We start from the raw sequence: 25,868 nt of genomic DNA on the forward strand, positions 1-25,868 counted from the left end.
GGCACCACTCGGCGTGGCACAGGACACCCGCTCCGTGCCCTGGAGAGCTGCTGCCGGGGAAGCACGTGCTGGATGCGCACATGTGCTGTGCACACAGCCTCTCCCGAGCATGGCATGGCATGGCACGGCACAGCGCCGGGCCCCGGCCTCCTCCAGCCAGCAGAGGATGCATCTACTCCAAAGGAAACTTTGGCACGGCCAAGGCAGGCAGCCCGATGCCAGACATCGTCCCCCAGCCCAGCTCGGTGCTGTGCTCACATGCCCCTGATGGGCTCGTGGCGTGTCCCCACTGGCAGCGTGCCACCTGGGCAGGCACCGCGGCACTGACCTGTGCAGGTGCAGGGGCTGCAGCTCCTCTTTCTGGAAGCAGACGAAGCAGAAGGAATCCATTGCTGGGCTCCAGTGGCCACCGCACCTGGGTGAGGGGGACCGCAGGCCAGACAGCACCGAAGGGGTGTTGGCATCTTCCTCTCCCTTGCCAATGCCACCGGTGGCCAGAGCCTCATGCTCGCCTGCCCGGAGCCATGGTGCCAGGGGGCCCTTCACGCAGCCGGGCTGAGTGCCGGGGCCAGCTGCTCACCACGCACAGAGGCAGTGCTGGGCTGTGCCATGTCCCGCGTCACCCTTGCTCCGGGGCCGGTGATGCCTAAATGCCAACCCAGCAGCCATTGCTCAGCCCAGGCAAGGCAGCACTGCTCCTCAGGGCGTGTGGGCAGGGACCTGGGGTGGCATCACCTGGGCTGAGGGGTCCAGCAGGGCAGGATGAGGCCACGGCCAAGTCCTGTGGTGCTTCAGAGGCTGGGAGAAGCGGCTGCCCCTCTCCAGCGCCCAGCACCCATGTGGCACAGGACAGGGGTGGGTGCAGAGAACGGTGCCCGTGGTGCTGCCAGGGAAAGTGTCTCCTGCACAGGGGCTTGCAGCAGGTGGGGTCCGGTGGGGTCTGGCGGGGTCCGGCAGGGTCTGGCAGGGTCTGGCAGGCAGGCAGCTGGGCCAGGAGCTCCACGCGCTCACGAAGGAAAGTTCTGTCGGCGGCGGTGAGCTGCGGCTCCACGGGGCTTGTCTCACCGGCAGAGCAGCCGCTTGCTCTGACAGCTAAACCAGTGTGCGAGTATTAATAGCTCCAGATTCATGCGGTGAGGCTGGGAAGTTAACTCCTTGGCTGCCGCTGCCAGCCCTGCCCAACCTCCAGCCGCCCTCTCTTGGCTCCAGGCTGCTGCCTCGGGACTTGCCAGCACCACAGCTGAGACCTGGCAAACTCAGCCCGTCCCCCGGTGCACTGAGTGTCACCGAGAAACCTGTGCTCCATCCCCCAGTGCCCCATCCAGGGCAGACCCTGGCCAGCCCTTGGCATGGGGGACATGGCACCACCAGAGGGGGTTTCTCTTAGCCTGGGTGCCCTGCTGAGGGTGGAGAAGGTGGTCTTGGAGCCATTCCTGGGGGGCTGCTCCGCATGCATGCATGGGCATGGTGGGGCATGGCAGGGCACAGCTTGCCAATCCCAGCCGGGCATGGCAGGAGCATCACGGTGCCTTGAGAGGGATGTCCCTGCCCCACAGCATGTGTCCCTGTTGCACAAGTGGTGTTCCTGCCCCACGAGTGGCACCTTTGCCCCATGATGAGTGGCCCTGCCCCAGAAGGGGTGGCCCTGCACCACCAGTGCGAGCCAGGGCAGCCATGTCAGCAGTGTCCAGCCACTCCCAGGGGACAAGCTGGGCCACCTTGGGCGCAGCTTGCTGGGTGAGGATACCCCTCACCCATGTGGCCACATGCTCTCACCGAGCAGCTCTGGAGTCTCACCGTTCCATCTGTGGGGACCAGTTCAGGGACCCGCACGTGACCCCCATGTCCCTGAGATGGAGAGCAGTGCTGGTCCCTCGCCCCAGCCCATGTTCAATGCCCTGGGGCAGAAGCAAAGGCCATGTCCTTGGGAGGCAGCAGTGGGAGGACACGGAGAGGCTTCCCCAGCCTGGCCACGGGCTTTGTCATCTCTCGCCGTGAATTATTCAGTGTGTGGCTCTGCTTGCAGTGCATCTGCTCCAGCCACACCCCCTCTAATGGCAAAAATCGATGGATTTTTAATTTCTCATGGCCGGAATGCTCCCGGCTGTGCTGCTCATGGGTCTTGTCCTTGCACAGCTGCCCCAGGAGATAGGGGGACCCAGCCTGGAGGGTGGTTTATCCTGAGCTCATTCCCATCACCTTCTTCCATGCATCTAGAAGGGTGCTGGACTACATGGTCCCACACGTGAGCCTGCGAGGTGCCTGCACTTCTGGGGTTCAGCCACCCCACACTGGTCCCGACCTGGGATGGGGGCTGGGGCTAAGTGGGATCCTCTGCCTCATGGCCAAGTCCTCAGACCTGCCTCCAGCAGACCTGCCTCCAGCGTCCATGGCCTGCCAGGATGAGGCAGACACATCCCTGTGGGGTGCGTGGCGATGGAGCCTGGCTGCCTGCGCTCTCTTGCCACGGTCATGGGTGTGCTTGTGCGGGGAGCTGGTTGGAGCTGGTATGTATATGCGTGTGTGTGGCTAGGATCAGTGCATGCCCCTATGCACGGCCGAGCTCAGCGTACACGCATGTGCACGGCCGTGCTGGGCGAGTGCATGTTGCCCAAGGCCAGGAGTGGCAGGATCCTCGTGATTCTGAGCAGGGTTTGTACTCAAGCCATCCATTTCCATCAGCTATTTCAAGCCTGAGCATTTCTCCGGCCATTAAGCTGAGTCCGTTACTCTAAGGCGCTTCAAGGACTTGCGTTCTCCTTGGACCTGCCCATGGTGAGCAAAGCTCACCCTGCAGGGTGCCCGCCGGAGACCCCTGGCAAAGAGGGGCTGGGGGCTGGTTTGTGCTGTGCAGGGGGGGCAGGACAGGTCCCTTTTTCAGGATCCTTGGGGCAGTTTGCACCAAGGGAGCCATGGGGCAGTGAAACCCCCCTTGAGCACGGCAGCCACGGGCTGTGCCTGCAAGCAGAACTTGCCATTTACTGGTTTCCTACCTATGTTGGGTGTTTTGCAAGGGCTGGGGGCTTTGGCAGGGGCACGGGGGGAAGCTGGTGGGTGGTCAAGGTCAAGGACTGCTGCAGGGCATGGGGAATTGCAGGGCTGGGCAACAGGATGGCTGCCCATCACTCAGAAGGGATGTGGGAGCAGGCAGGGCTGCAGGTAGCATTACTGGCTGGGCAGATGGGGGGGGGTTACTGCCATCTTGTCACCCCCTGCCAACATGGGGAGCTGGCAGGGACATCTCTCCAGGACAACGGGGCTGTGCAGGGGATGCTGCTGCCATGCTGGTCCTTGGGAGCTGGGAGAAGCATCAGCATCCCACAGGTGTCCAGCACTGGGGGAGCCCCTCTCCTGCCCATGGGATGCAGGTGGGTACCCCCACCACAGCCAGACTCCCAACGTCCCCCAGGCCCCCTGGGTATGGCGCCAGGGCCCTGGCACCCACCCAGGCACCCACTCACCAGGAACACACTGTAAGGAGCCACAAAAAATGTTAAAATTTAATGCCTCGGCTAATGGGCTGAGCGGAGAGGAGCAGAAACCCAGAGAAAAAGGGCTGCTTTCCCATGGAAGGGAAGAGGCAAGTATGCCCAGCCCCAGGGAGCCCCTAATAGCTTCTGCCTTCCCAGCCCGCTCCACCTCATGCTTCCTGGAAGAAGGGGAGCCCTTGCCGGCCCACGGTGGTGCCTGGCTGGTGGGACCCTGCTCCCCACCTCACCGCATCCAGCTTCATAAAAAAGGTGCCTCACAGCTCCCATCAAAGCCCGGGACCAAGAGGCTGGTCATGAGTGCTTGTTGCTCCTGGTGGATGCCCCACAGGAACCTGTGGTAGGTGATAGACCCTTCAGGGTGGGACCTTGCCCATGGGAGCCTAAGCTCCACTGTCCTCCCCCGCCACTGCCTGTACCTCCACTGGTCCCCTCCCAAAATTATGGGAGACTGGGAACGGGGAGAGGTGCAGAAGGGCAAGTCGGGACATCTTGTGGCATTGCCTGGGTGGTTTTTTGAGGTCTAGGGAGAAAGTAGGGACAGGCTCCGAACCTTGTGTGGGTTTAAAAAAAGCCATGGCCTGAAACGAGTCCTTTTTCCCTTGCCTGTAACAAAGTGGTGTCTCTTACCAGAGCAAGTGAGCTGCCTTGGCTGCTGGCTGCTCTCCCATCCTGCTCCTCCAGGTCTGAAGCTGTTGGAAGGGGTGATTTGGACACTGGGATGAATTTTCAGGCCTCCCTTTCAAATACACATGAAACGCTGGATGTGTGAGACCTGTCTAAAGCACAGCTTTGCCTGCCCTCCCTCTGCACCTGCTTATTTGGGGACCTCCTGTCGTGTCTCAGCGCCCTGGCCCCATGGGGTTGTTTTGTGCCAGCCTAGAAGCAGCGCCCCTTCAATGGGAATTGGGAAGCCATTCCCAGCGATATAATCAGCGTGCCAAAAACACAGCACCTGACAACCCAAATAGTCCCAGATAAATCCCAACGGGGTGCGGAGCAGGGCTGGAGGGGAGGCAGGAGGACCTGGCCAGGAGCTGCAGTGGCCACCACAGCCACCCTGGCTGGGGCAGATGGTCCTGACCAGGTTACCCAGTCCAGGGACACGGGACGGTGTGGGATGACAGCCCCAGTGGATTGCCCTCCCTCCCTGGGACACCAGGCTGTGGGTGCCCGCACCAGGCACCCAGCAATGGCAGGTGGAGGAGGAAGGACACCCATCGTGGGGAGAAGCACCTTGGGAGCATACCTTCCCCACGGCAGCGGACTGTGGTGTTTTTTTAAAATTATGAACAGCTGTACTTTTCACAGGTATTTGTACTCAGGGCCTTTACCTGCTGTATTTTTTATAGCTTGCTAAATAAGCAAACTTATTGCCAAGCCACTTGTGAGACACAGGGAGTGGTTGGGGTTTGCTGCACAAAACTTTCCCTCCTGTTCCAGAGTTGCTTTATTGCACTTATAAAATACAGTTTAACCCTTTTCATCGAGTTGTTTTATTTTAGGTGACACTGCAGTAAGATGCTTATTTATACATCTCATTCAGAATGAGTTACAGTTCAACTTGTGGCAGGAACAATACAAGGAGCTGGAAACCGATACACGGCTGGGTGCGAAGGGAAGCGTAGCCAGCTGCTGGGTTGGCCTTGGGCTCAAACTCACCCCGAAGGCAGAACCCAAACTATGCAAAACTGGTATAAAACAATTAAATGTGGTGAATATTTGAATGTGTGATTCGATGAGCTGGAATCAAGGCTGGAGCTGTGCAGGAAGCTTTGATAAGAGGGCTTCAAATCACGTTCCAGTGCATTGCTGTGTGTGTTTACAATAAAAGTAGAGTGATAAACCATGCAGTAACAAATGATTTTCACAAATTCTGTTCCCTTGGTTTCCCAATACAGCCATTCAGCACCATGGTTTATTTTGCTTCCTTCTATTTTTTTAAAACATAAAGTTAAAAAAAAAAAGAAAAAAGGTTGAGGACATCTCGCATCTTGGGGCTTATTCAGGCATAATCTGAGCCTTGCTGCCTCCCTCTTTAGGAAACAGATGGAGGAGCCCCAAATTAAAACATAAGGGTTGCAGACAGCCAGTGGTTAGGGTGACTACTAATTTTCTTTAAGAAATAGCCCTTCCAGCAATGGGCAGAGCCCCAGAAATGGAATAAAGGAGGCCCGGGGTCTGGCACTGCAGCGCTCCTGAACACACTCTTCCTTATGCTCCAGTGATGCTGGTGCCTGATGCTGGTGATACGTTGGCGGCACGATGCTGGTGGCTGATGCTGAAGGCTTGCAAAGCTCAGAGCTCACTCTCAGCCCCAAATCCTGTGCTAGAAGGTATTCCATGCCCTTGGGTTTTGCAGGGGAGATAGGGGTAGAGGAGAAAAGCTCCCTATAAGGATCCAGCAGCCTGGCAGAAGGTTTCTCTTCTTCCTTTTGGTCCCCACCAGCTTGCTCTCTGCCTGCGGCACACCAGATCCCTCCTGTCCCTGGAGCCACTTCTGTTTTGGAGAGCCACAGAAGAACCCCACCCCAAACAACGCAGAGGTGGAAGGCAGAGCTTCAGGGCTTCGGAGGGAAGGTGTGCATGACCTAGCAGCTCCGTGTCCAGCAGCTGGTTTTCCCTACCAGCAATGTGCACCTCGGAGCACATGTCAACAAACAACCCTGTCGGAATAACAAATGGTGATAATAAGATTATCCTTTTAATGGTCACCATGGTAACCTGCCCTCTGCCAGCCAGCTGCAATATCTTGATGTAACCATTGCTGAGGTGGCGTCTCAAGGCAGTTCCAGCCTCAGTTAAAGACACTGGCAGGCACAGCACATCGCTTGGCTCAGCCTGGTGTTTTGGAGAGGTTGGAAGGGTTTTGGAGGTGTCAGAGGGGTTCTGGAGGTGCTGGAGAGGTTGGAGGGGTTTTGGAGAGGTTGGAGGGGTCTCGGAGGTGTTGGAGAGATAGGAGTTGGAGATGGTGCTCTGCCTTTGGGTGCGTATAGTAATTCAGCAGCACGTAGCAGCAAATGGATGTGACCCTCCTGTGCAGCCAAGCAGCCTCTACTCAGCTGCAAGCTGCACATAGTCTTCTTGGTGAGTTTTTACCAGCCTGCATGGCCCAGGAACAGTGTTTCCACCCAGAGCAAAAGGCTGAGCAGGGTGAGCAGGACAAGGGGCTGTGTGGTCAGCATTCTCCTGAAAGCATGGAATAAAATCTGCCGTGCAAAAGACACAAGACTGCTCAACCATAAGCTTCTTGTTGAGCCTCGTGGTTAGTTACACCCCCCACGGAGGGTTTATTTTCTTCCCTCTTGTTTTGTTTAATCCTCTAATGTAACTGCAAGCATTTGCAATATCACCATATGGATACTGTCGCCTCTAAAGCCTATTAGCTGCTGGTTTCAGCAATCTCCTGTGACTGCAAATGTCACAGGAGAGTTTGGTGAACCGTAAGTATTTTCATCTGTATTAACTTCATGGGTTTGGGGCTCCAGTTGGTCCCAGCTCCTTCTCTTCGTCAAGCAGCAGTTAGGGGCTGGATTTCCTTTTTGTAAATTCACCCGCTGTTCCAGATCTCTTCGTTACTGTCTTCTCACCCGACCACGTGTTAGAAAATCAAGGGCCACGAAGTAGTTAAAACTAGGGGATGGGAGGGGGTGTTGAGGCTGGGGGTTGCTCCCGCCTCGCGTATTTTTCGGGAGTTAGAAAGACACGAGGCCAGTAAACATAGACGGCGTCCCTGTACCTCTGCACCTCCCTTGGGAGGCGGGGGGCCGGGGGGCAGCACAGCCGTGCCTGGGGTTCGGGGCAGTGATCGCGGCCCAGGCAACGTACGCCCCTCTCACGCGCCCGGCCGCTGGCACGGGGCCGCGCTCCAGCCCCGCCTCCAGGGGGTGTGGCCAAGCGAAGACACGCCCCCTCACCCGCCACTTCCGGCTGGCCGGAAGGAAGTTCGCGCATGCGCAGAAGCGGCGGGGCGGGGCGAGGCGCGGCGCACCTCGGGCGCGCACCTTCCCCCCCCCCGGTCCCCCCCTCCCCGCCCCGCGAGGCACCGCGCCCTTCTCCAAGATGGCGGCCGGCGGCGTGCCGCGGCGAGCTGCGCATGCGTCTTCCCCACCACCGCCTCGGCTGCGATTGGCCGCGGGGGGCCCGGCGACCGCTTCCGGCGGGAGGGCGGGGCGGGGCCGGCGGAGCCGCCTCCCCGGTGCGCGGCAGGATGCGCCTGGCGTAGCTACCGGACGCCCCGACAGCCGCCGCGTCGAGCCCCGCCACGCTCCGCTCCCCTCCCGGCCCCGCCCGGCCCCGGCCCTCCGCCGCCCAGCGCCGCGCCCTCCCGGCCCGCGCGGGCCTGTCCTCCGGTGGCCCTTCCCAGCGCCCTGGGGCTCCCTGTCCCCGCCGGCCGGGGGAGGCCCGGGGGCTGGGGAGGCGGCGGTTGCGGCGGCGGCTCTCTGGGCGGGGGGGCCGCCCGCGGTGCCTGGGGCTCTGCGGCCGGCGGGGGGCTCGCTGGTGCATGGGCGGGGAGGCCCCGCCGCCGGCCGCCGCCGGCCATGACATGAGCGGAGCGCGGCGCCCTGCCTAGAGCCGCCCCGCGGGAGCCGCCGCCAGCCATGGTGAGTGCGGGCGGGGAGCGGGGCCGCCGCGGAGCACCCCCCCGGCCCCGGGGAGGGGAGATGGGGCGACCCCGGTGCGCTCCGGCGGGGCCTGCGGCCTGTCCCGGGCCCGCCGGCCCTCAGAGCCTGCCCCCGATGCGGGCAGCGGGCGGCCCGGCGCCTGCTGGGGGGAGCCGCCTGGGCAGCGGCCCGGCCGGGGGCTGCGGGCCCCGGAGGCCCCGAGGGGCCCGCGGGTGTTCGGGGAGGCCTGCGCCCCCGGAGCCGCCGGGCTGGCACGTTTTAAAAAGCCCTGAAGGCAGAAATCCTTCCCAGGAGCGTGTGTGCCCGGAGGGTGTTGGGAAATACAGGGATTTTTCCAGTGCTAGCAGTGGGCTTGCTCTGGTCGCCTCCAGTTTAGCGTTGGAAAAGCTGCAGAAATAACCTGGATTCCCTTCTGTGCAGAGTGTAATTTAATTCTGCTGTAGATACCGGTCTTCAGCTGCTTTCCAGCAGCAGCAGCAGTCATAGCTGCATGCAGGCCTACCGAGAGATGCAGAGCTGAGATATGGCGTGCTTTGATTTGCACAATCTCTTTTTCCCTTGATAAGAAGCAGGAGAAGAATCTTTAATCCATCGGGTGCACGCAGAGTCAGGCTTGCAGGGCTGGTAGGTGGAAATCGTTCTTCAGGGGATCATGGTATTGCTCGCTATCACTGTACCAAGTGCTGGCAGTGATGTGCTAAGTAACAACTGCTGTTGTTATTTTTCCCTTGTTCTACCTGCAGGGAAACATTAAATTCCCAGACTTACTGGGTTGGCAAAGGGAAGCCACAGACATGTACTTTGCAGTTGATCAGTAAGTAGAGATGTGTTCAGCAGCCCTGGATCTGCTCGTGGAAACTGCCTCCTCTCTCTCAGTCCCGCTGAGTGAAGGCAGTAGTTACTGATTTAGTTTACAACCACTTTCTAATTTAAGTTGTCTTAAATAACGTAGGCTCAGGCCTTGCACCTCTGGTCTTCAGGAAGCTGGGATCTTGGTTTGCAGTTGTGAATTTGCTTCACCCAAGAGCCAAAATAATCACATCTGCACGTTGTTTGATGTGCTCCTGGTACGCTGTTGCTAGTTTACTGAAACCTTGGTCTCTGTAGCTCATCTAAGTTGAATTTCATTAGTCCCTGTGAGAGGCTTTGCTGCTCCACATGGTGTCTGCTGGGGTGGGATATGGCCTCCTAAATAAATACAAGTAGCAGCCTGCTACTACTGGGTCTGCGTGCATGAGGGATGTACCTACCTGCTCAGGATGGACTCCTGACTTGTCTGTCACGTGTCACAGATCTCACTGAATTTAACTTTGGCCAAAGCTAGAGCAAAAATTCTTTAGGTGAATACCCCAGGTTGAATAAGATGAAAAAATACTGTGGTTGAATTTGGAGAAATTGGTAGACCAGTTGTATATAACAAACTGTAGATCTGCATGTGGAAAGAGGTTACAGAGTTTTGTGCTTCAGGGTGTGCACCAATAATTACAAGTGACAAAAGGACTTCTTAGTTCTTCCCTTGCCTTCGTGCAGGCGTGCACATTTATCCTCCTGAGTGACAACATTTTTTTTTTTTTTCCTTGAACATTTGATATTTGGTTCAGCTACAAGCCAGGTACTGGCTCTGGAAGTTGAGAAGCAGTCATCGGGCTATACTGCAGAATTTACTGGTGTAACTCATCATGTGACTACTGTGCAAGATTTTCCTTATGTTCCCATTTCCTTGGAGCTTACAGATGGGCCTGTTCTGCTGCTAGCGTACCCTCCTTCCTGGAAACAGTTGGATAAGTGTGAAGATGAGATGCTGTAAGCCATACTGGGAACAAATAAAACACAATTAAACTCTGCTGTCAGAAATACAGACTTGTGGAAGCAGATTTTATTAGTTGAAGTTGAATTGGGTTGATACAGAAGGGAGTAAGCAATGAGTGCAGTAATGAGTTAAAGCTTGATTAACTGGGAAGGAATGTTAAGAACAAACTGTAAAGCCAGAGCTCTCAGTAAAGGCAGGAGGGGAAACTGGTGATGTGCAGCATACTCAGAAACTGCGTGCGTGTCATAGAACAGGTGCCAGTTCAGTGTCCTTAGATGCAACTAATGGCTCAGAAATCTTATGCCACCCTTAGAAAGCTGGTTAGTTTCACAGGAAGCTTGAATCATTCTTTTGCTTTCTGAGGTATTTGTAAAGAGCAGCCCTGCCGCTGTGTCAAGCCTTCTGCACGTTGTATGTGTGTGGTGGTTATTACATGCTTGTGGCATGTCAGACGACTAATGCACATTGAGTGTCCACTAAATAGTTCTTGTACAGCATCCAATTTGAGACTTTCTGTGAAAAAGGTGAGTCAGCACTGATGTCCTATCTTTATAGAGAAAGTAGGGTATTGTGAAATACAGGCTTCTCAAGTGGATTTCTGTGGAGTCATGTTAACCTCTAAACACAGAGTAACAAGCTCCAACTTAGGCACTCGGGTGGCACCCTTAGAGTGTTTCTCTTCTTTTAATAGACCACAAAGTATTAATGTTTTGTTGGTCAACTTTTAGGAATCCTTCTAGATGATTTTAGCAAACAGCTTGAAAATAAATACTGTTCGTGGAAGTAATCCTCGAGTGCATTTGTGTTTTGCATCCTAATAAGCTATGCATTTCTCTCATCACTCATTCTTTCATCTTTTTCCTGTTTCTGCTAGCGAAGATGAACCATCTCTGAAACTGTCAGATCCCAGTTGTAATCTCCTGAGCATACCAGTCACCTGGCAAGTCTGTTAGTTACTCCCATGTGAGGTTGGAAGTCAGGTGATTACCTCCTAGCGAATGTATTCTTCAATTATGTGTGATTTGTATCCTGCCAGCAACTGGAAGAACAGCTCAGGAAAGGGGACTTTTTTCAGGAAATGCTGTTGTGTTAGGTATCAGATTTAAAGGTCATATGAAGTCAACCCTTCAGTCAAGGAACTGCAAACAGGCTTCTCAAACATGTTGGATTTAGTTACAAAACAAGTCCCACTTCTTTCAGCTTATCACTAGGCCTCATGAGTGTGTAGCAAAGTGGGAAGCAGACAATAGAAGTAGCAGCAGCAGATCCAAAGAAGCTCCCGTCCCTGTTCTGCCTGAAGCAAATCGAGCTTGCAAAAATGGAAGTAGGCAGTGGGCGTGTGTAGCTTGAATCTAAGTTTTCTACAGCAGCATCCTAGCTTTTACCTTATAGGCCCTGTTATTACCTTCCAATTTTTTTTTAGCGGTAAGCGCTGTCATTTTCTTATGCTTGAAGCTTCCTTTGGAGACCTGCAATGGTTTAAACCTTCCATTTGCTGAGGAATAAAGTATGTCTGGATTGCAGCATATCTAGCCAGGTAATGCTGGTGAGCTGTGGATTATTTTGGCACTGTTGGTTGCCAAGGAGCTTGCTGCTGAATTACCAAAATAGCTCGTGTTTATTATGTATGCCACTGTAGCTGAGCTGGTGGCCTTAAGACCCAGATCAGGTCTGTGGGCTGTGAACCATTCCTGCGGTTTTGGGACCACTGCCGATGGCTACTGTGCAAGGGGGCTGAGGACATCGTTGTGGCAGGAGGCAGCAGCAACTTCCTGCTTTTGCAGAAAACCCCTGCCTGGCTGTCCCATTGTGCCAGAGATGCTTAAGTCACGTTTGGGCTGCTGCCGCCCGTTTGTGAAGCAGGTGATCTATGGGACTGCGTTGCCAGAAGAAGAGATGGAGAAGAGGGTGAAGCTGAAGAGGGTGTGCTGTGGCGGGCAGGAAGCGCTCGCTCATGGTGAGGTGGCCTCTGCTTGCGGAAGGTTTTTGAGACCAAGAGGGAGCTGGAGCGTGTCGTCCCCTCCCCCCGGCAGTGCCTGCTCTGACACTGCCGGCTGACGTGCAGCATCAAAACTAGATGGCTGTGGTGTAGTAGACTGAAGTTCTGTCAGCTTTCTGTACGTCCCCTTAAAGTACATAGCTTAAAAATAAAAGTCAACCCTTTATAAAACCATTCTAACTCCATCTACTGAGCAGGCAAACAAGAGAATAGGAACTTCAAAGTTCTGACCTCAGCTCCAACATTGGGCTTCCTTTTTGGGTCTTCAAGTCACGTCATAGCTTGCTGTGCCCCTTTATTATTCCTGCTTTATTAAACCGTGAGACGGCAGCTGAGACTTGCCGCTGGTGAGCTGTCACACACATTGATTAGCTCTGCAGCAAAGCCTGTGTGGCACCGTGTGGTGTGAGGCTCTGCCCGCTGTGACCCCTGCGGCAGCACCCTCTGCCTCAGCTGGCCCTGGTGAAGCTCAGCCTGTACGGCACTGCTGGCAGGAGGAAGGGGAATCGGAACGGAGTTTGTAGCAGGGAAGCTCATCTCGAGCATGGCTGTTAAGGATGCTTCCCCCAGGATGAAAGACTTTTTTCCGAAGAAAATAGCAAATTTAGCAGAATGGTTATACGCAATGCCTTTCAGGATCTATAATAATTACATGTGCCACATTTCAAAGACCTGGGTAGCCAAATGTAGGTGTATCATCTCCAGTTGGACTAAGAGGTATTAAGGCAAAATTGTTGAGCCTCAAGGTCCGCTAAACTACCTTGGAAAGCTGCTTACTGCTAGATGATGAGCATGGCAATCCGCTGATAGATGAATGTTGCTTATTGCGATTATTTTAGTAGAAAAGCATTAAAAGCTGGCATGTACTGCTACTAAGCTCATGCAGTGGGGCTCCATGCTGCGAAGAGATCGCTCAGTGTCCGGATACCTAAAAGCTCTGAGGAATTTGTGTTTGGTTATTTTAATGCGTGTTATGAGGTGTTGCCATTTAGATCGGGGAGAAGGAGCTGCTGTTATTGTTACTGTATTTCTTAATGTGTGTTAGTATATGCAGAGTAGAAAAACATGCAGCTTTTATATGTGTGGGCTGATACCTGTCTGCTAGAATAATGTGTCCTAACATTATCCTTCATAAGTCAGCAGATACTTTCTGTTAGTAACTGCGTTTGTATTTGGGCCACCGCTGGTTTGGCCTTCTCTGCATCCCAGGTGTTGACACGGCAATCTTCTGCTTTTGGAGAAATAAAATGTTTGCCAGCTTTGTTTTGTCAAAATAGAATGCTTAGAATACCATCTGTAGAGGCAAAGTGCATAGCATGTGCCTGTTCTTTTGTGAAAGTGTTGTTCCAACAAAAGCGTAAATACTAAGTTTGGTAGAGGAAAGCCATTGCCTTTTTATGATTATGATGTTCAAGAAGTTGCTTACTCATCTGGGCAGCTCTTGGGGCTCATTTCTGTGGCCAGAAATGGAATGGGTCCTCTGCTGAGAGCCTCTGTCCTCTGGCAGGTCGGGAATGGGACATCTTCTCTTAGCCTGGGCTCAGGAGCACCTATGGGTTATGGAATGTGTTTCTGTGGCGAAGCAAGTTTTTCCCATTCTTGCCTTCTCCCCATCCACGTGTCTTACTCCTTTCTTTATCCACATTTCTGTTTTCCATTTGCAGTTAGGATCGGAAGCTTTCGCTCTTCTGGCAACATCACAAACTCCTTACTTCCCCCCCCACCCCCATCTTCCCTGTTCCCTCACCTATGGGGATCATGCCCAGAATAAATTTATTTTACCGTTTCCCAGCCATTTGAATTCATGCTGCAAATTATCTTTTATTTATTTCGGCATCTCCAGGTTTGTGGCTGGGTCTGCAAGTCTATGTGTATTTTTAGCAGTTTGACTTAATATTTTATTACAGCTTTAATTGCAGCATGAATTTCTTCCCAGGAGGGATTGTCGTGATTCCTTTTTGTCCCCTCTTTTGAGAAAGGAGCATACTCATCTGTTTTGTATACTGGCTTGTCAGGATGCCAAAGTCAGCATTGAACGCAGGGGCTGCAGCCTTCCAGAAGAGAAGAGTGAGGTTTTTTTCCATACAGGAGAGGGTTTTGTCAGAAAAATCTGTGTTGTGCTTGGTTGATTCTCTCCTGCTGCAGTGGGTAAAAACAGAACAGATTGCTTCTGAGTAGCAATACTCCTAGTCCTTTTCTTTGGGATTGAGGGCAGGTTTTTTTCTCTGAAGTTTCGCTTGGTGGTGTTTTGGGTTTTTTTCCCCTTGGAGTAATAGCTGGTGTCTAAGAACAGTGTGTTTGAAGTCAAGGTCTGGAAGGGATACAGTAATGACAGCTATGCTGTAGTGGTTAGATTTGTTGTTCCCCATATCGTTACCCTGTTCCTTCGCTTATGGGTGATAAGACTGAATTTTCTGCAATTCCTTGGCTTTCTTTTTGCAACTGTTAAAGAAAAAAAAAAGGATGACGATGTGATCTATGGCCTGTAATCTCTGATGTGCAACCATGAGGTGCTCGGGAGCAAAGCTGTTTCTGCTTCCACCATGGCTGAGGGCTGCACCAGCAGCTCCTCTGATCCCACCAGCAACCCAGGAGAAGCAGTGTTTTGTGATGGGGAGAGGTGAAGGAGGAAAAGGCTGCTTTGCAGCAGTTTCAGCTGCTTTTTCTTGTTTCCTGCTGGCACTTGATGAGGCGGGCCAGGTCATGTTGACCAAAGTCTAGTTATGCTTCAGCCTGTCAGAGCTCCCCAGTCCTGGGGCAGATAGCCCTGTGTCCGCCTGTCAGAGCCCCCCCAGTCCCAGGATGGATAGGATAGCCCTGTGTCCACCCATTGGAGCCCCCCCACCCCAGTCCCAGGGCGGATAGCCCTGCAACCATCCCTGGAGGCTGCACAAGATGTTGCCCCAGAGCTGCAGGAGATGCAGGAGTGAGAGGCAGGCTGCTGTTGTGAAATACCCCCAAGTGCAGAAGCATTGCAGATAACAACATCTTGTTTTTGTGTAGTGTGATCATACCTCCTTGGCAATCAGGTCCAGCTGGTGTAATACATTGCATAAGGTATAATCCTTCTCCCAAGTTTACCATAAACCTTGCACTGATGTCACATTGCATAGTCTGGTGTTGGGAGTTTTTCTGCAAGGTAATAGACTTAATCCTGCCAGGCAGGAGTGGGTGTCAGAGAACTACCTGGAAAATGAGCAGCTGGGATGTGTCAGTGCAGTTAAAAATTCAGCAGCAGGGTTCAAAGATCTGTAGATGGAGCTGCATCTGAAGTGCCACTTTAAGAAATATGCTGAATAATTGTTTTCTTTTTACATTTGCTTTCTTTTTTGCTTGTCCTGGTGCTTTCCATTTCCCACTTTGCATATGTACATACTTTCAGAGACTCCTTAAGGTAGGATTGCAAACAACTGCAATTCAGAGTGTTTGTCTAGGTATTGTTGTCTGTAGGTTGAGCAGCTTATATGTGGCTTTGCAGACGGTAAAGCATTTGAGAAGTGTTTCTAAAAATCTGTTAATGCATCTTGGAAGGCTTGGTGCTGATATGCAAGCATGCCAGGTTTATGACTCCTATGCTTAGCATCTTTTTTTCTAGCCTCTTTGGTCAAAGCAGCTGCCACATTTGGACAAGTGCTTAAGAGCAAGCTTTTTAGCATTTTTAAGTATCATATATCCATCTGTAAGAGCCAGAATAGTGTTCTTTGTAGGAAGACTGTTGAAATTTGAATAGGTGTGTTTTTTAAAACAGTCTTCAACTAGAAAGGCCGTACTTTGTACCTTTCATAAGTTCATTTTATGTGCTGCTGCTTGTCTGTTGTTCTGGACCATTTGAGTAAGAAGATGCAAGCATTTTTCTTAACACATTTTTATTTCTATGGATGATTTTTATAAGGACTTTTTTATTCCCTCCACAAATACCCTCCCCCACCCAACATACTTATGTCTAAAATAGTATGGCCGTGGGATCTTTCTGACCTGCCTTTTTACAACTTGGTTCACCTAAAACAGCAGGGGAAGTGTTACCTCAAAATCAGTTAAGTTGCATGTGTTTGTTTGGGCCAGCCCTGTGGTTCTGTTTGTGCAAGCCTAGATTTGCTTATGCAGAGAAAAGGGAAGTGATTTGTGACTTGTGACTGTGGTCCCGGCACTCGTGCACGAGCATCGCCGCACAGGAAAGGACGGGATCTCCCTCGAGGTGTGGCAGGCTCGATGGAAGCTTGGGAACCCAGCAAAGGGAGGGTGTGAGGGGAGGAGACAGACCCAAACACTGAGATTGCAAAACTGTTGCCTTTAGAGATGCAAGCTTCTAGACTTCACTGGAAGACTCTTGAGTTATTTCTGTACTCTGGGAGAGAACCAGAGTCACCTTGCAGTGTTTCAGCATCTGTGAAGTGACATGTGCCTAGATGACTGCCCTCAGCAGATGACCAACCTTGTGGGGTGTCCATCTGAAGACCCTACTGTGACTTTATGGCTTTGTTTTTTCTCATTATACCTAAACAGAAAATTTGTTATTAGTGATGGCTTAAAAAGTGGTGGACAGTGGCTGAGAACTGTCTGAACAGAGTGTCTACTGAGGAGAGTCTTAACAACTGTAGCCAAATTGTCAAATTGAAGTCCTAAGTCCAAAAAGTGCCACCTGTACCCACCTGGGACCCCTGTGTTAGGGTGATACGCAGTTGGTATGGTGCGGAATATTGATCTCGAGTAGTCTGCTTTGGATACTTCTGCACTTCTCATCTGCATATCATTATTTTAGCAACTACTTGTTTGGGGAAATAATGTGTTGCTAAGTCTTTTCCAGCAGCTGAACTGCAGTAAATCGATTGGCAAGTCAGGAGCGCATGGCCAGCCCACCTTCCCCTGGCAGCGAGGGCCCGCAAATTGCTCTTGTGCTTGTCCTCAGCAAGAGTGTGGCTTGTAACGGCACTGTGTCTAAATCTTACCTTGCTTATGACAGCTTGCGATGATTATTTTATGCCTTTGGTGGGTTTCTAAGAGCTTCTAGGTGTTGAATTTTAATGCTTTATGCATTCTGTGTTTCCATCTAATGAACATCTTTTCTGAACAGCAAAGCAAGCAAAGCAAAATGCTTGGTGAAGGACATGCTGGCTACTGGACCTGATGATGTCGATTCAGAGTTACCGGTTTAGAAAGAATCAGACCTGGACATTTGAGCCCGTTAGTCAGAGTTCAACCTTAAAACCTGAAGCCTGGTTAACTGAACCTGCCTGTACAAGAAGATTTAAGAAATAAGATCCCTTAGGTATTCAAAAAGGTGCCTGATTACTTGTATAGCAGGCAGTGTTTACAGGTAAGATGATCTCTTTATCCTGTTTGAGAAATCAGATTATCACTGCTGGCTCTCAATAGCCTGTTCCACACATTAGTGTTCAGCCTGTGGTCGTTTTGGGGCATTTGCTGATATTTAAGTAAAATGCGTTGATTCCTGAAGCACAGTCTGGGGTTTCTGAAGTGATGGGTTGTACAGGCAGAAGGGCCTTGAGCACCTCTGGTGCTGGATGTTGGCTTTGTTGCAGCCGGGAGATCGAGAGTAGCGTGAAGCCTTTATTCCTCCCGCAGATTGCCTTGAGGTAGAACAGTAAGTCATTTCTTTTATGGTAGTTTTTTTGCTGAAATTGTGGTACAACAGAAATGAGTTTACAAAATCTCACCTCATTAGTGAGCTGCCAAAGCTGTGACCCTTGAATCGAATGAACCAGATAAGTGGGATGTATTCTGCAGCCAGGAGGTCTCTTGAAATGGCACCAGGAGCCTGAACTGTTCTCAAAGCACAGAGTGAAGCTGTCTAGTTTCGGTTCATTAAACCACAAAAACATCTCTGAAATGCAACGAGGAAACCAAGAATAAAGACTGAGCCTTGTCGTCTTGATACCATCAGCAGTGTGCTGCCAGGGAGCACGTATGGTGCAGGGTCTGTGTGCTGTCTCCCAATTTAAGGTCTCTGCATGAGTTACGCTGATAAGGAGACCCTGGGAATGTGTGAAGCCCCGGACTTGTAAAATCATTAGTTGGAAATGATTAAATATAGTAGGTAACACCGCCTTTGAGCTACAGAACTCTGCCTCTCAATAGTATGCGTTCATCCTTTCTAGAGGATGTGCTGGGTTTTGTACAAGTTCTTAAAAAACACTTCATAATTGTACTTCTATTGCTAAAAGTAATAATGCACTTCTTTCTTGAACTTGGTTGCATTGAGTGACCCAAGGCTGTTCCAAAGGTTCACTGAAGTGGTGATAATATCTGCGCTTTAAAAAAGGCCTTTGTGACCTTCACAAGCAGACTTGAAGTGACCACAATCTTTCTGAGAGTGTAGTTACTAATTTATGTGTTCATTATCATATTATTTTAGGGCTTGGGCAGGAAGGGGCTCTGAAAGACACCCTGGTAATTCTTAAATGAGTAAATTAGTACCTTAGCACATATGCATGTTGGTTAGGTATGTGTACTATTAAATTAGTCTCAATTGAGTTTCCTTAAAAATTATCTACAACAGTAAACCCAAAAAATTATAATTATAGAAGGAAGAAAATTCAGCAGCTAAAGTGTGGTGGTTTGTATTTGTCTGTGTATAACTGTACTGTTAAATAAATGTGCAAAATTGGAAGCAGAAGACTCCCAGGTGGAAGAAGATGGGACAGCGTAACTTAGCAGAGGCAGGGTGATGATGAGTTATTTTATACTAGCAGCTGCCATTGTGTTGTGTGTGTGATTTTTCTTTTTTCTTAACCATATTCACTGGCTTGTTGGTGGCATTATAGCAATTCCTGCTGGGAATGCTGCAAGCAGCGAGGTTTCACACTGCTCTCCTGCAGTCCCTCCTCTCCTGGAAGAGTTGCTAGTTACGAGCACAAGCTGGTAGATGTAGCTGATACTCACTTTAGCAGAGCTGCATAAGATGTGGTAAGATCCAAATCTCGATAAGCAAGAGGAGGCTGAATTGTGCTGGGTGGTGTGTCTTGTACTGGTGATGGTAGGAGACATGGTGGGTAGGAAGGGGACATAGATGCAGGCTCAAAAAAAATTAGGAAGCCAGGGCTGTGCTGGGAAGTGATCTGCATTTGCTATCAATATCTGGTGTAGGGAGGCTTTATGGGCTGGTAGGTGTTAGATGCAGTGTGAAAAGTGCTTCAGCAGCGCAGGTATTGAAGGCAAGGATGGAACAAGAGTGGGTGTCTGAATTAAATACACGATGGGGTGCAGAGGGGTGGTGAGTAACAGTTCCTGAACAGAAAGACATCCCGTCCTCTTTAAATATAGAGATGCTGAAGGGGGTTTAGATTGGCGGTGAGGGCTTCTGGGGTTCAGCAGTGCAAGTGTTTCTCCTGCTTGCCACTGAAGGAGGTGTTAAGGTTCAGCTTGTGTGGTGTAAAATCCATGCTTCCACATCCAAGGAAGGCGTTCCAGTGCTGCCTGGGGGATGGCTGAAGTCACTTTTGTAGTGTTGCAACTGCAGTTAACATCTTCTTAGAAAAAGCTTTGTAGAGGAATCACCTTGATTTTTGTCTTGGAGTGATAACCATTTCCAAACACATTAAAAAAAAAAATAAACAGGCCTAACCCTCCTCGTAATTTGTCATCTGCCTGAGTTGCCATATTTAGAGAATCATCTCTGTGATCGATATTCTACCGAGCTGTTAATAGCAAACACTAAAAGGTTAACAGCTTGTGTTTTTATGGCAAAGCATTAGTGAAAAGCTTTCCTCTAAAAGAAACAATTGCTTTGGAGAATGTAAAATGAATTAAAAAGATAGGAAGTGAACTCTAAATGAAAGCACTTCAGGAGAAAATTGAAATAGCTTTATAAAGTGCTTTCATATCTTCTAAAATGATTGGGTATTTGAAGGGGTGGGTGGGGTTGTCTCTAGTTATATGCAAACTAAAATCAGTGTTGTATCTTCTATTAAATATGCAATGTCTGAATTGCAATCCAAAATTCATTCCTCTGTTCTTCGTCAGAGTAGGACAGGTAGCTTGTTCTACCTGAATGCTTTAGTCATAGTCTGCAGGCTAAACTGAACTTGTTACGGAGTCCTGGTTTAAGCAGCAAGGTACAAAGGTTTCGCTTCTCTAGAGCTTTATTGAGGTGCGGTGAACTGGAGTTTGAACAGCCTAAAATGCAGTAAGCTGGCAGCTACTAAACTATTTTTCTCATTAATCAAGAGAAATCTGTTAATGGCTCATACATCTTAAAATGTAATTGAATGGTAGCCCTGAAATCAGCTGGCACATCCAGGTTTTATAGATCCTTCTTTTGTACTTTGGATGGAGAATGTCTTTGGATGTGCAAGTTCTTGGTAGCAGATCCCATAATTTCTATCAAAATAGGAAGTTGTAGTCTCAGCTGTGAATCTGTTGTCTTACTGGTTGTGTGAGGAGGGTGTTAAAAGTTGAACCTCATACATAAATGGTATGAGTCAGCAGCTACACAGCTCAGGTTTGATAACTGTAGTGAAACACCTTTAGCAAACTTAGAGGCAAAAATGGATATGGTAAGGATTGAAAGGGGTGCTCTCCCACCCTGATCCATATCAAGTCATGCTCAGATCAGGTGGGGCAGTTCCAGGGACAGCAGACATGCGACAGACCTGACCCTTGCCCGGTCCCTGCAGCAAAAACTCAGCATAGCACAGCTGCAGTTAACAGCACCTCTTTTGGGGAGAATGGGCTGTGAGACGCTATCCTGGAAACAACTTCTAGGTGCAAGGATGGGTGTCCTGCTGGCACAAGAATTTGTAGCTGCTGGTGCACTAGCATTTAGACCCGCTACTTTCATGTGTCACTAACTTATTCACCTAACTGAGCTGGGACCGAGGACATCATCTGTGGCTGGAGGATCTGCTGAATCTGGCAACTATGATCCTCCCTGCGGGTCAGAGCTCACTGCAAGCAGGATTCATAGAATTCAGTATATATTTCTCAAATAGTTGACAGAAGAGAGCAAATGGTATTTCCCAGTGGTTTGGTCCCACCCTGGGAGAGGCACTGGGGTGGGGGTGGAGGGGGTCAGATTTTACAACTTGTGAAAGCGGTGGGAAGTATTCCTATTTTAATAGTTGAGTATTTTGTAATGCCCTATGAGGGTGAGGCAAACTGCTCTTACCCAGAAAGCATGTAGTAAATTCTAGTAGCGATGGTCCAGACTTGACGACTTTCCTTGCAAACCTTTAAAAATGAAATCTATGGATGACCCAAATAGTTGAATTTCAGACCAGTCAGAAACGGAACGGAGCGCTGCTGGGTCTGCCTGCCCATGGGGTTTGGTCTTGTCCTGACTCTGCAGTCCTTAATGTGGCTGCATTGCTGCTTGGGATCCGGATTAGTTGGCGTTCCTCTTGGCCGACGATACTTCCCTGTTCTTTTCTTCAATGCAGAGTAAACACTGAGCCCTGGAAGAAGAAAGCACATTGCATGTTAATGTGAGCAATAATACTGAGGTGCAGCTGGAAATAGTACAGCCAGGTACAGCCGCAGGTCCTGCAAACAGCTCTACTTTTATTAGTCTCGCTAGATAATCTACTTTCTGGTGTGTCTGGATATAGGTACAGTAAATTTCCTCTGCGGCTCTCCAACAGCATGTGCCCTCTTTATCTCACTGACCTAGTTATCGGAGCCTTTGCTCGAGAGGTGGGTGATTGCTGCATGCTCCAGGAATGGTTAACTTGAGGAATACCCAAAGGCATTAGCAAATGCAGAACGATGCTATCCACCTGTTGAAGTCCTGCCGGTAGCTAGGATGGGGGGCACTTGGCGTGGCCATTGGAGAGCACCTAGGGGAGGACCTGGGAGAGGCTTTCCAGAGCCCGTTGTGGGCTGGGCTTTAATTACTTCAGACAGTTTGTGCTGCTCCACCTTTCTTCGGTCAAACCTCCAGAATAGCTGGGAGAAGTCAAATAGAAGAAGAAAACAATCTGGGAGGTCATGCTGTTTCGTGCTGCCCAGGTTGGCCTTGGATTCTGGCCAGCCTGGGCTTTTTATGCCAATGTAAAATGCTTGTGTTGTGCTCTGGTTTCTTTTTTGCTTTTGACGTGTTCAACATGGTGATGGTTTTATATAAAAGATTAAGCGTGTTCCTAGGAGAAGGCTCTGTCATCTACAAAGCCAAGGTAGTCTGAAGTCAGCGGAGGATGTGTCAGATGCTCAAGATTTATGAGAACTCTGCAATTTATTTCCAAATGTAGGAAATAAATCTTGAATCTTGGAAAAGAATTAACTACTCTTCCTAAAGAAGTATTGAATTAACTATTCCAAAATGATTGAACCCTGCCATTCCTGCATGAAGACCTAACACTCCTCTGTGAACTGAGGCGATCTTGGTCTTGGCTGGTGGAGGGGTGGAGTGGAAGAGCAGTGCTTCTGGCACAGGAATCTGCAACAAATTGATCTGCCCAACATTTGGAAACCCCTCTGGGGCTTTAGCATTAGAAATTGCTGGTGAGACTTACTAGTGTTGAGCAGCAGAGAAAGTAAACTGCATGTAAACATGAAAAAGTTGGATATGTTGGTCTGGATCTAGTTGGAGGAACTTGCAACAATGTGCGATGTCCCAGAAAGAAACGCATAGAAATGGCAGTGTGGCTATATCCAAATGTCATTAAAGACTCCACTTAATCAATTATTATTTTTTTTGAGTGAGGCTCTTATCCATAGTGTTGCTGTTATCTGGGAAATGGTGACTGGCAGGAGGAGGCTGTTCGGTGGCTGAAGGGCCGCTGGCTTCAAGGGGAAGTTTACAGTGCGAAGGACTGTTTGCAGAAACCATGTATAAATGGATTAAAGCAGTCATAATGGGTGCTTGATCTTGCTTAAGCTGTCAAAGTGGCTTTGATTTGATTGTAGGTTATTTTAAGCCAATTTCCCACTAACAATATTTCTGCTAAAATAGTCCTTGCTTTCTAGAGCAGGTCTTTAAAAAGAAAAAAAAAAAAGTAAAAAAGGGAGGAAGGAAGAGGAAAGGGTGGATGAAATTCAATATTCCTTTGTAACTGAAAATGCTCCTACAGAGCATCCATTTCCAGTTGTTTGCAGAGCAGAGCTGAACTGGTATTCCCATGCTGTTGTGTTGAGTTTTCAGTTCTCACGGGGATTAATCCAATCCTGAGCTGTTTGGGGAGGGTCTCCTGCTGCTTGGCCCTATGGTGGTCCTTGGGGAGACAGCTGTAGGTGGAAATGGGAACTAGCAGAAGCCCGTAGTGTTTCTGCAAATTGTCTCACTTGTTTATGTCTTTGCAGAAGATTGCCAGGCATGGTTTTGTTTCTGCTTTTATTTTCTTGACTCAGAACTTTCAGTTTTCTTTAATGGTTTACTTTGTTTCTGTACAGAGGAAGGTCGGGGCTTGAATCTTGATGCATTTATTATTGATAGCATGCATTGAAAACATTAGAGGAATGACTAATGGTACGGTCTGTGTTGTAGCAGTAGTGTTTTCTAAGGCTATCCATTATCAGGCTTAGACTGAAAGGGAAGTGTGGTGAGAGGCTGAGCTGGATGGTGAGCTGTTACTAGAATAAAATCATCCCACCCCCAGAGTCCTGCAAAACTATAGTGACCTTGCAACAACTGGATACTAATCCTGATAACTTTTTTTAGGACTTAAAAATACTGAGCTATAACGGATGAATTCCAATAATAAAAGCTAAATTTGGGGATGCGATTTTTGTTTTTCTTGACTCAAATTGCTGAATACTTGTGTATTGCTTTTCAAAGTGCTGGAAATGCCCTAATCCTTCAAGCTGCTACTTCCTGAGCACTGTTGGTGTTGCAGGTGGCAGCACTGCACAGTGTGGCACCAAGGCAAAGGTATCAGGAGTCCTCTCCAAGTTTGTGCTCCCCGTGCTATCGCTGTATTTATTATCTGAAAGCATTTGAAAGCATCTTCACTTGAACTTGCTGTCTTTAAGAATTATTTTACAAGGATGAGCTGACTTAAAATTACTAAATGCTGCCAAAAAAAAAAAAAGGAAGCTTCTTGTATTGTTTTCATCAGTTATTGCAGCTGAGCAAATGGTCCTTCATGTCCAAAGCTTTCACTTGCAGTGGGCAAATCTTGTTGCTACTTGACACCAATGAGCAGTTTAAATTGCAGATTATTTCACCTTGCACCTGGACTTCATGCTCTTGTTGTTTTTTTAGGTGACGTGAACTATATGGGCATCCTGTGTGCAAGTCAGAGCAGAAATTAGTTTTAACTTTTTCCTTTAAATGTCATTCCCAGGCATCTGAAGAGGCCTCGCTACGGGCTTTGGAGAGCCTAATGACAGAGTTTTTCCACAATTGCACAACGAATGAGCGGAAACGCGAGATAGGTGAGTTCATGCCACCTCTAAAGGCTGGTCCCCTTTGCTGTCTGCCCTTTGCTTTCTGCTGCCTGCAGACCTCGGCAGAGGTGACTCGGGTATGTTAAATATAGCAGATGAAAGTGCTCTGTCCGATACCAAACTGCACCCTAGTCTCTTCTGCTTATGTATGAATTTGAAGTAAAGACTTGTATAGTTTGAGTTTCAGAGATCCCATGGCAGGTCCTGTGGTTAATTAATATGTAGGTAACTGTCTACTGCTGTGAGCACAGAGATGTGGGGTTTTTTTCGTCAAAGGTAGAAAGTTGGTTAGGGTAGGAGAAGGGTGTTACATTTTTCTCTGTCTGTACATGGTTGAATTACAAGTCGTGGAAAACCTCTACTGCCTAGAGATGGAGCATGGACTTCAAATGTCTTCAGCATTAAGCATGGAAAGCGGAAGACTGTCCCAGTTAATATGAAATTACACATAGGAATAAACAGTGAGGTTTCATTTTGGCTGGTGTTATTGAATATGTCCTTCTGAAAGCCAGCAGAGATCTTACAGGTGCTCTAGATTAGCTTCTTGTATCTGTGGTTAATGGCTGTAAATAGACAGTTTGATTTTTATTCTCAAACTTCTGACATCTCAAACTTGAGTGCCAAAAGTATGATCAGCATGAAAGACTTTCCCCAGAAATCTGGTAAAATAAAGAATAAACAACTAGACAGGTTTATTCTTTTTTCGTATTGTGGAGGTCTACTGTGGAAAAGTAAGCCTTCCGTATCCCCCATGTTCCTGCTTAAGTTGCAGGAAAGAAACCAATTGATTAAGGCTTAAATTTGATCAGCCGGTAAAGCAGCCCTTGCAGCTTTTCCTTTTGCCATGTTTGCTCTGTAGTCACTCAATGGGAGATGGCCAAATCCTGTACCTGAGTGTTCAGAGAGGTTTTTGATATGCTGACCTACAACAAACATCGTGGCTCTTGGAGCAATTACATTAAACCAGGGGTGTTTTTATAATGCTCTGTGTCATCTGAAGTCCTCCTAGTCTTTCACGGTGACCTGGTATCCCAACATTTGGCTTTTATAGATAAAATGGTGATGCTCGTAATGTAACTTTTGTGTGATTTGTTTTAATATTCAGCTATTAGTCTGTTATATTTATCTCAGATTGGTATTCTAAAATGACATACCTTTTTTTTTTTATTAAATCTTATTGTTAGCTTTTAATACTTCGGAGTGTGGTTTTATTTTTTTTATCTCCTCCAGGTTGAGTCATTCCCTGAACGTGGGGCTGCTTCCATATTCAGTGTGTCATTGTGTCTTATTGTGCTAGCAGTACACATTGGTAGGGAATTGTTTGCACCTTAAGAATTTAAATGTAATTTTTTAATACTTTATTTTTTCAGAGGAGCTTTTAAATAACTTTGCCCAGCAGATAGGAGCCTGGAGATTCTGCCTCTATTTCCTGTCAAGTACAAGAAACGACTATGTAATGATGTACAGTTTGACTGTGTTTGAGGTAAGATGTGTACTGTTGCCTGCTTAGTGCATTTTGTCTGGTGCATTTATATGGCAATCGATTTTATTTGAAAATGTTTGTCTAAAATGGCAGTCCTAGTAAGTACAGTGATAAAGGATGCTTT

At 49.1% G+C, this 25,868-nt stretch overlaps 1 protein-coding gene and 1 long non-coding RNA gene across 5 annotated transcripts in view; both read left to right on the forward strand.

The window, feature by feature from the left end:
* Positions 1-7,657: 7,657 nt before the first annotated feature.
* The window catches only part of XPO6 (exportin 6), a 55,695-nt gene continuing 37,484 nt past the window's right edge, over positions 7,658-25,868 (forward strand). For 3 of the 4 annotated variants that reach the window (XM_040590346.1, XM_040590349.1, XM_040590350.1), the window contains exons 1-3: positions 7,659-8,092; positions 24,159-24,249; positions 25,632-25,744. In XM_040590346.1, the coding sequence (XP_040446280.1) occupies positions 8,090-8,092; positions 24,159-24,249; positions 25,632-25,744 (207 nt within the window). In that variant the 5' untranslated portion in view covers positions 7,659-8,089. Of the gene's footprint in view, positions 8,093-24,158; positions 24,250-25,631; positions 25,745-25,868 lie in introns of all 4 variants that reach the window. The other variant, XM_040590348.1, reaches the window with a different exon arrangement.
* Positions 8,307-10,425, forward strand: LOC121086521. The gene is made up of 3 exons (XR_005827396.1): positions 8,307-8,737; positions 8,857-8,927; positions 9,066-10,425. It is a non-coding gene; the product is annotated as an uncharacterized LOC121086521 (long non-coding RNA).

The sequence above is a fragment of the Falco naumanni genome, chromosome 4 (assembly GCF_017639655.2).
Source record: "Falco naumanni isolate bFalNau1 chromosome 4, bFalNau1.pat, whole genome shotgun sequence".
NCBI classification, from domain to species: Eukaryota; Metazoa; Chordata; class Aves; order Falconiformes; family Falconidae; genus Falco; species Falco naumanni.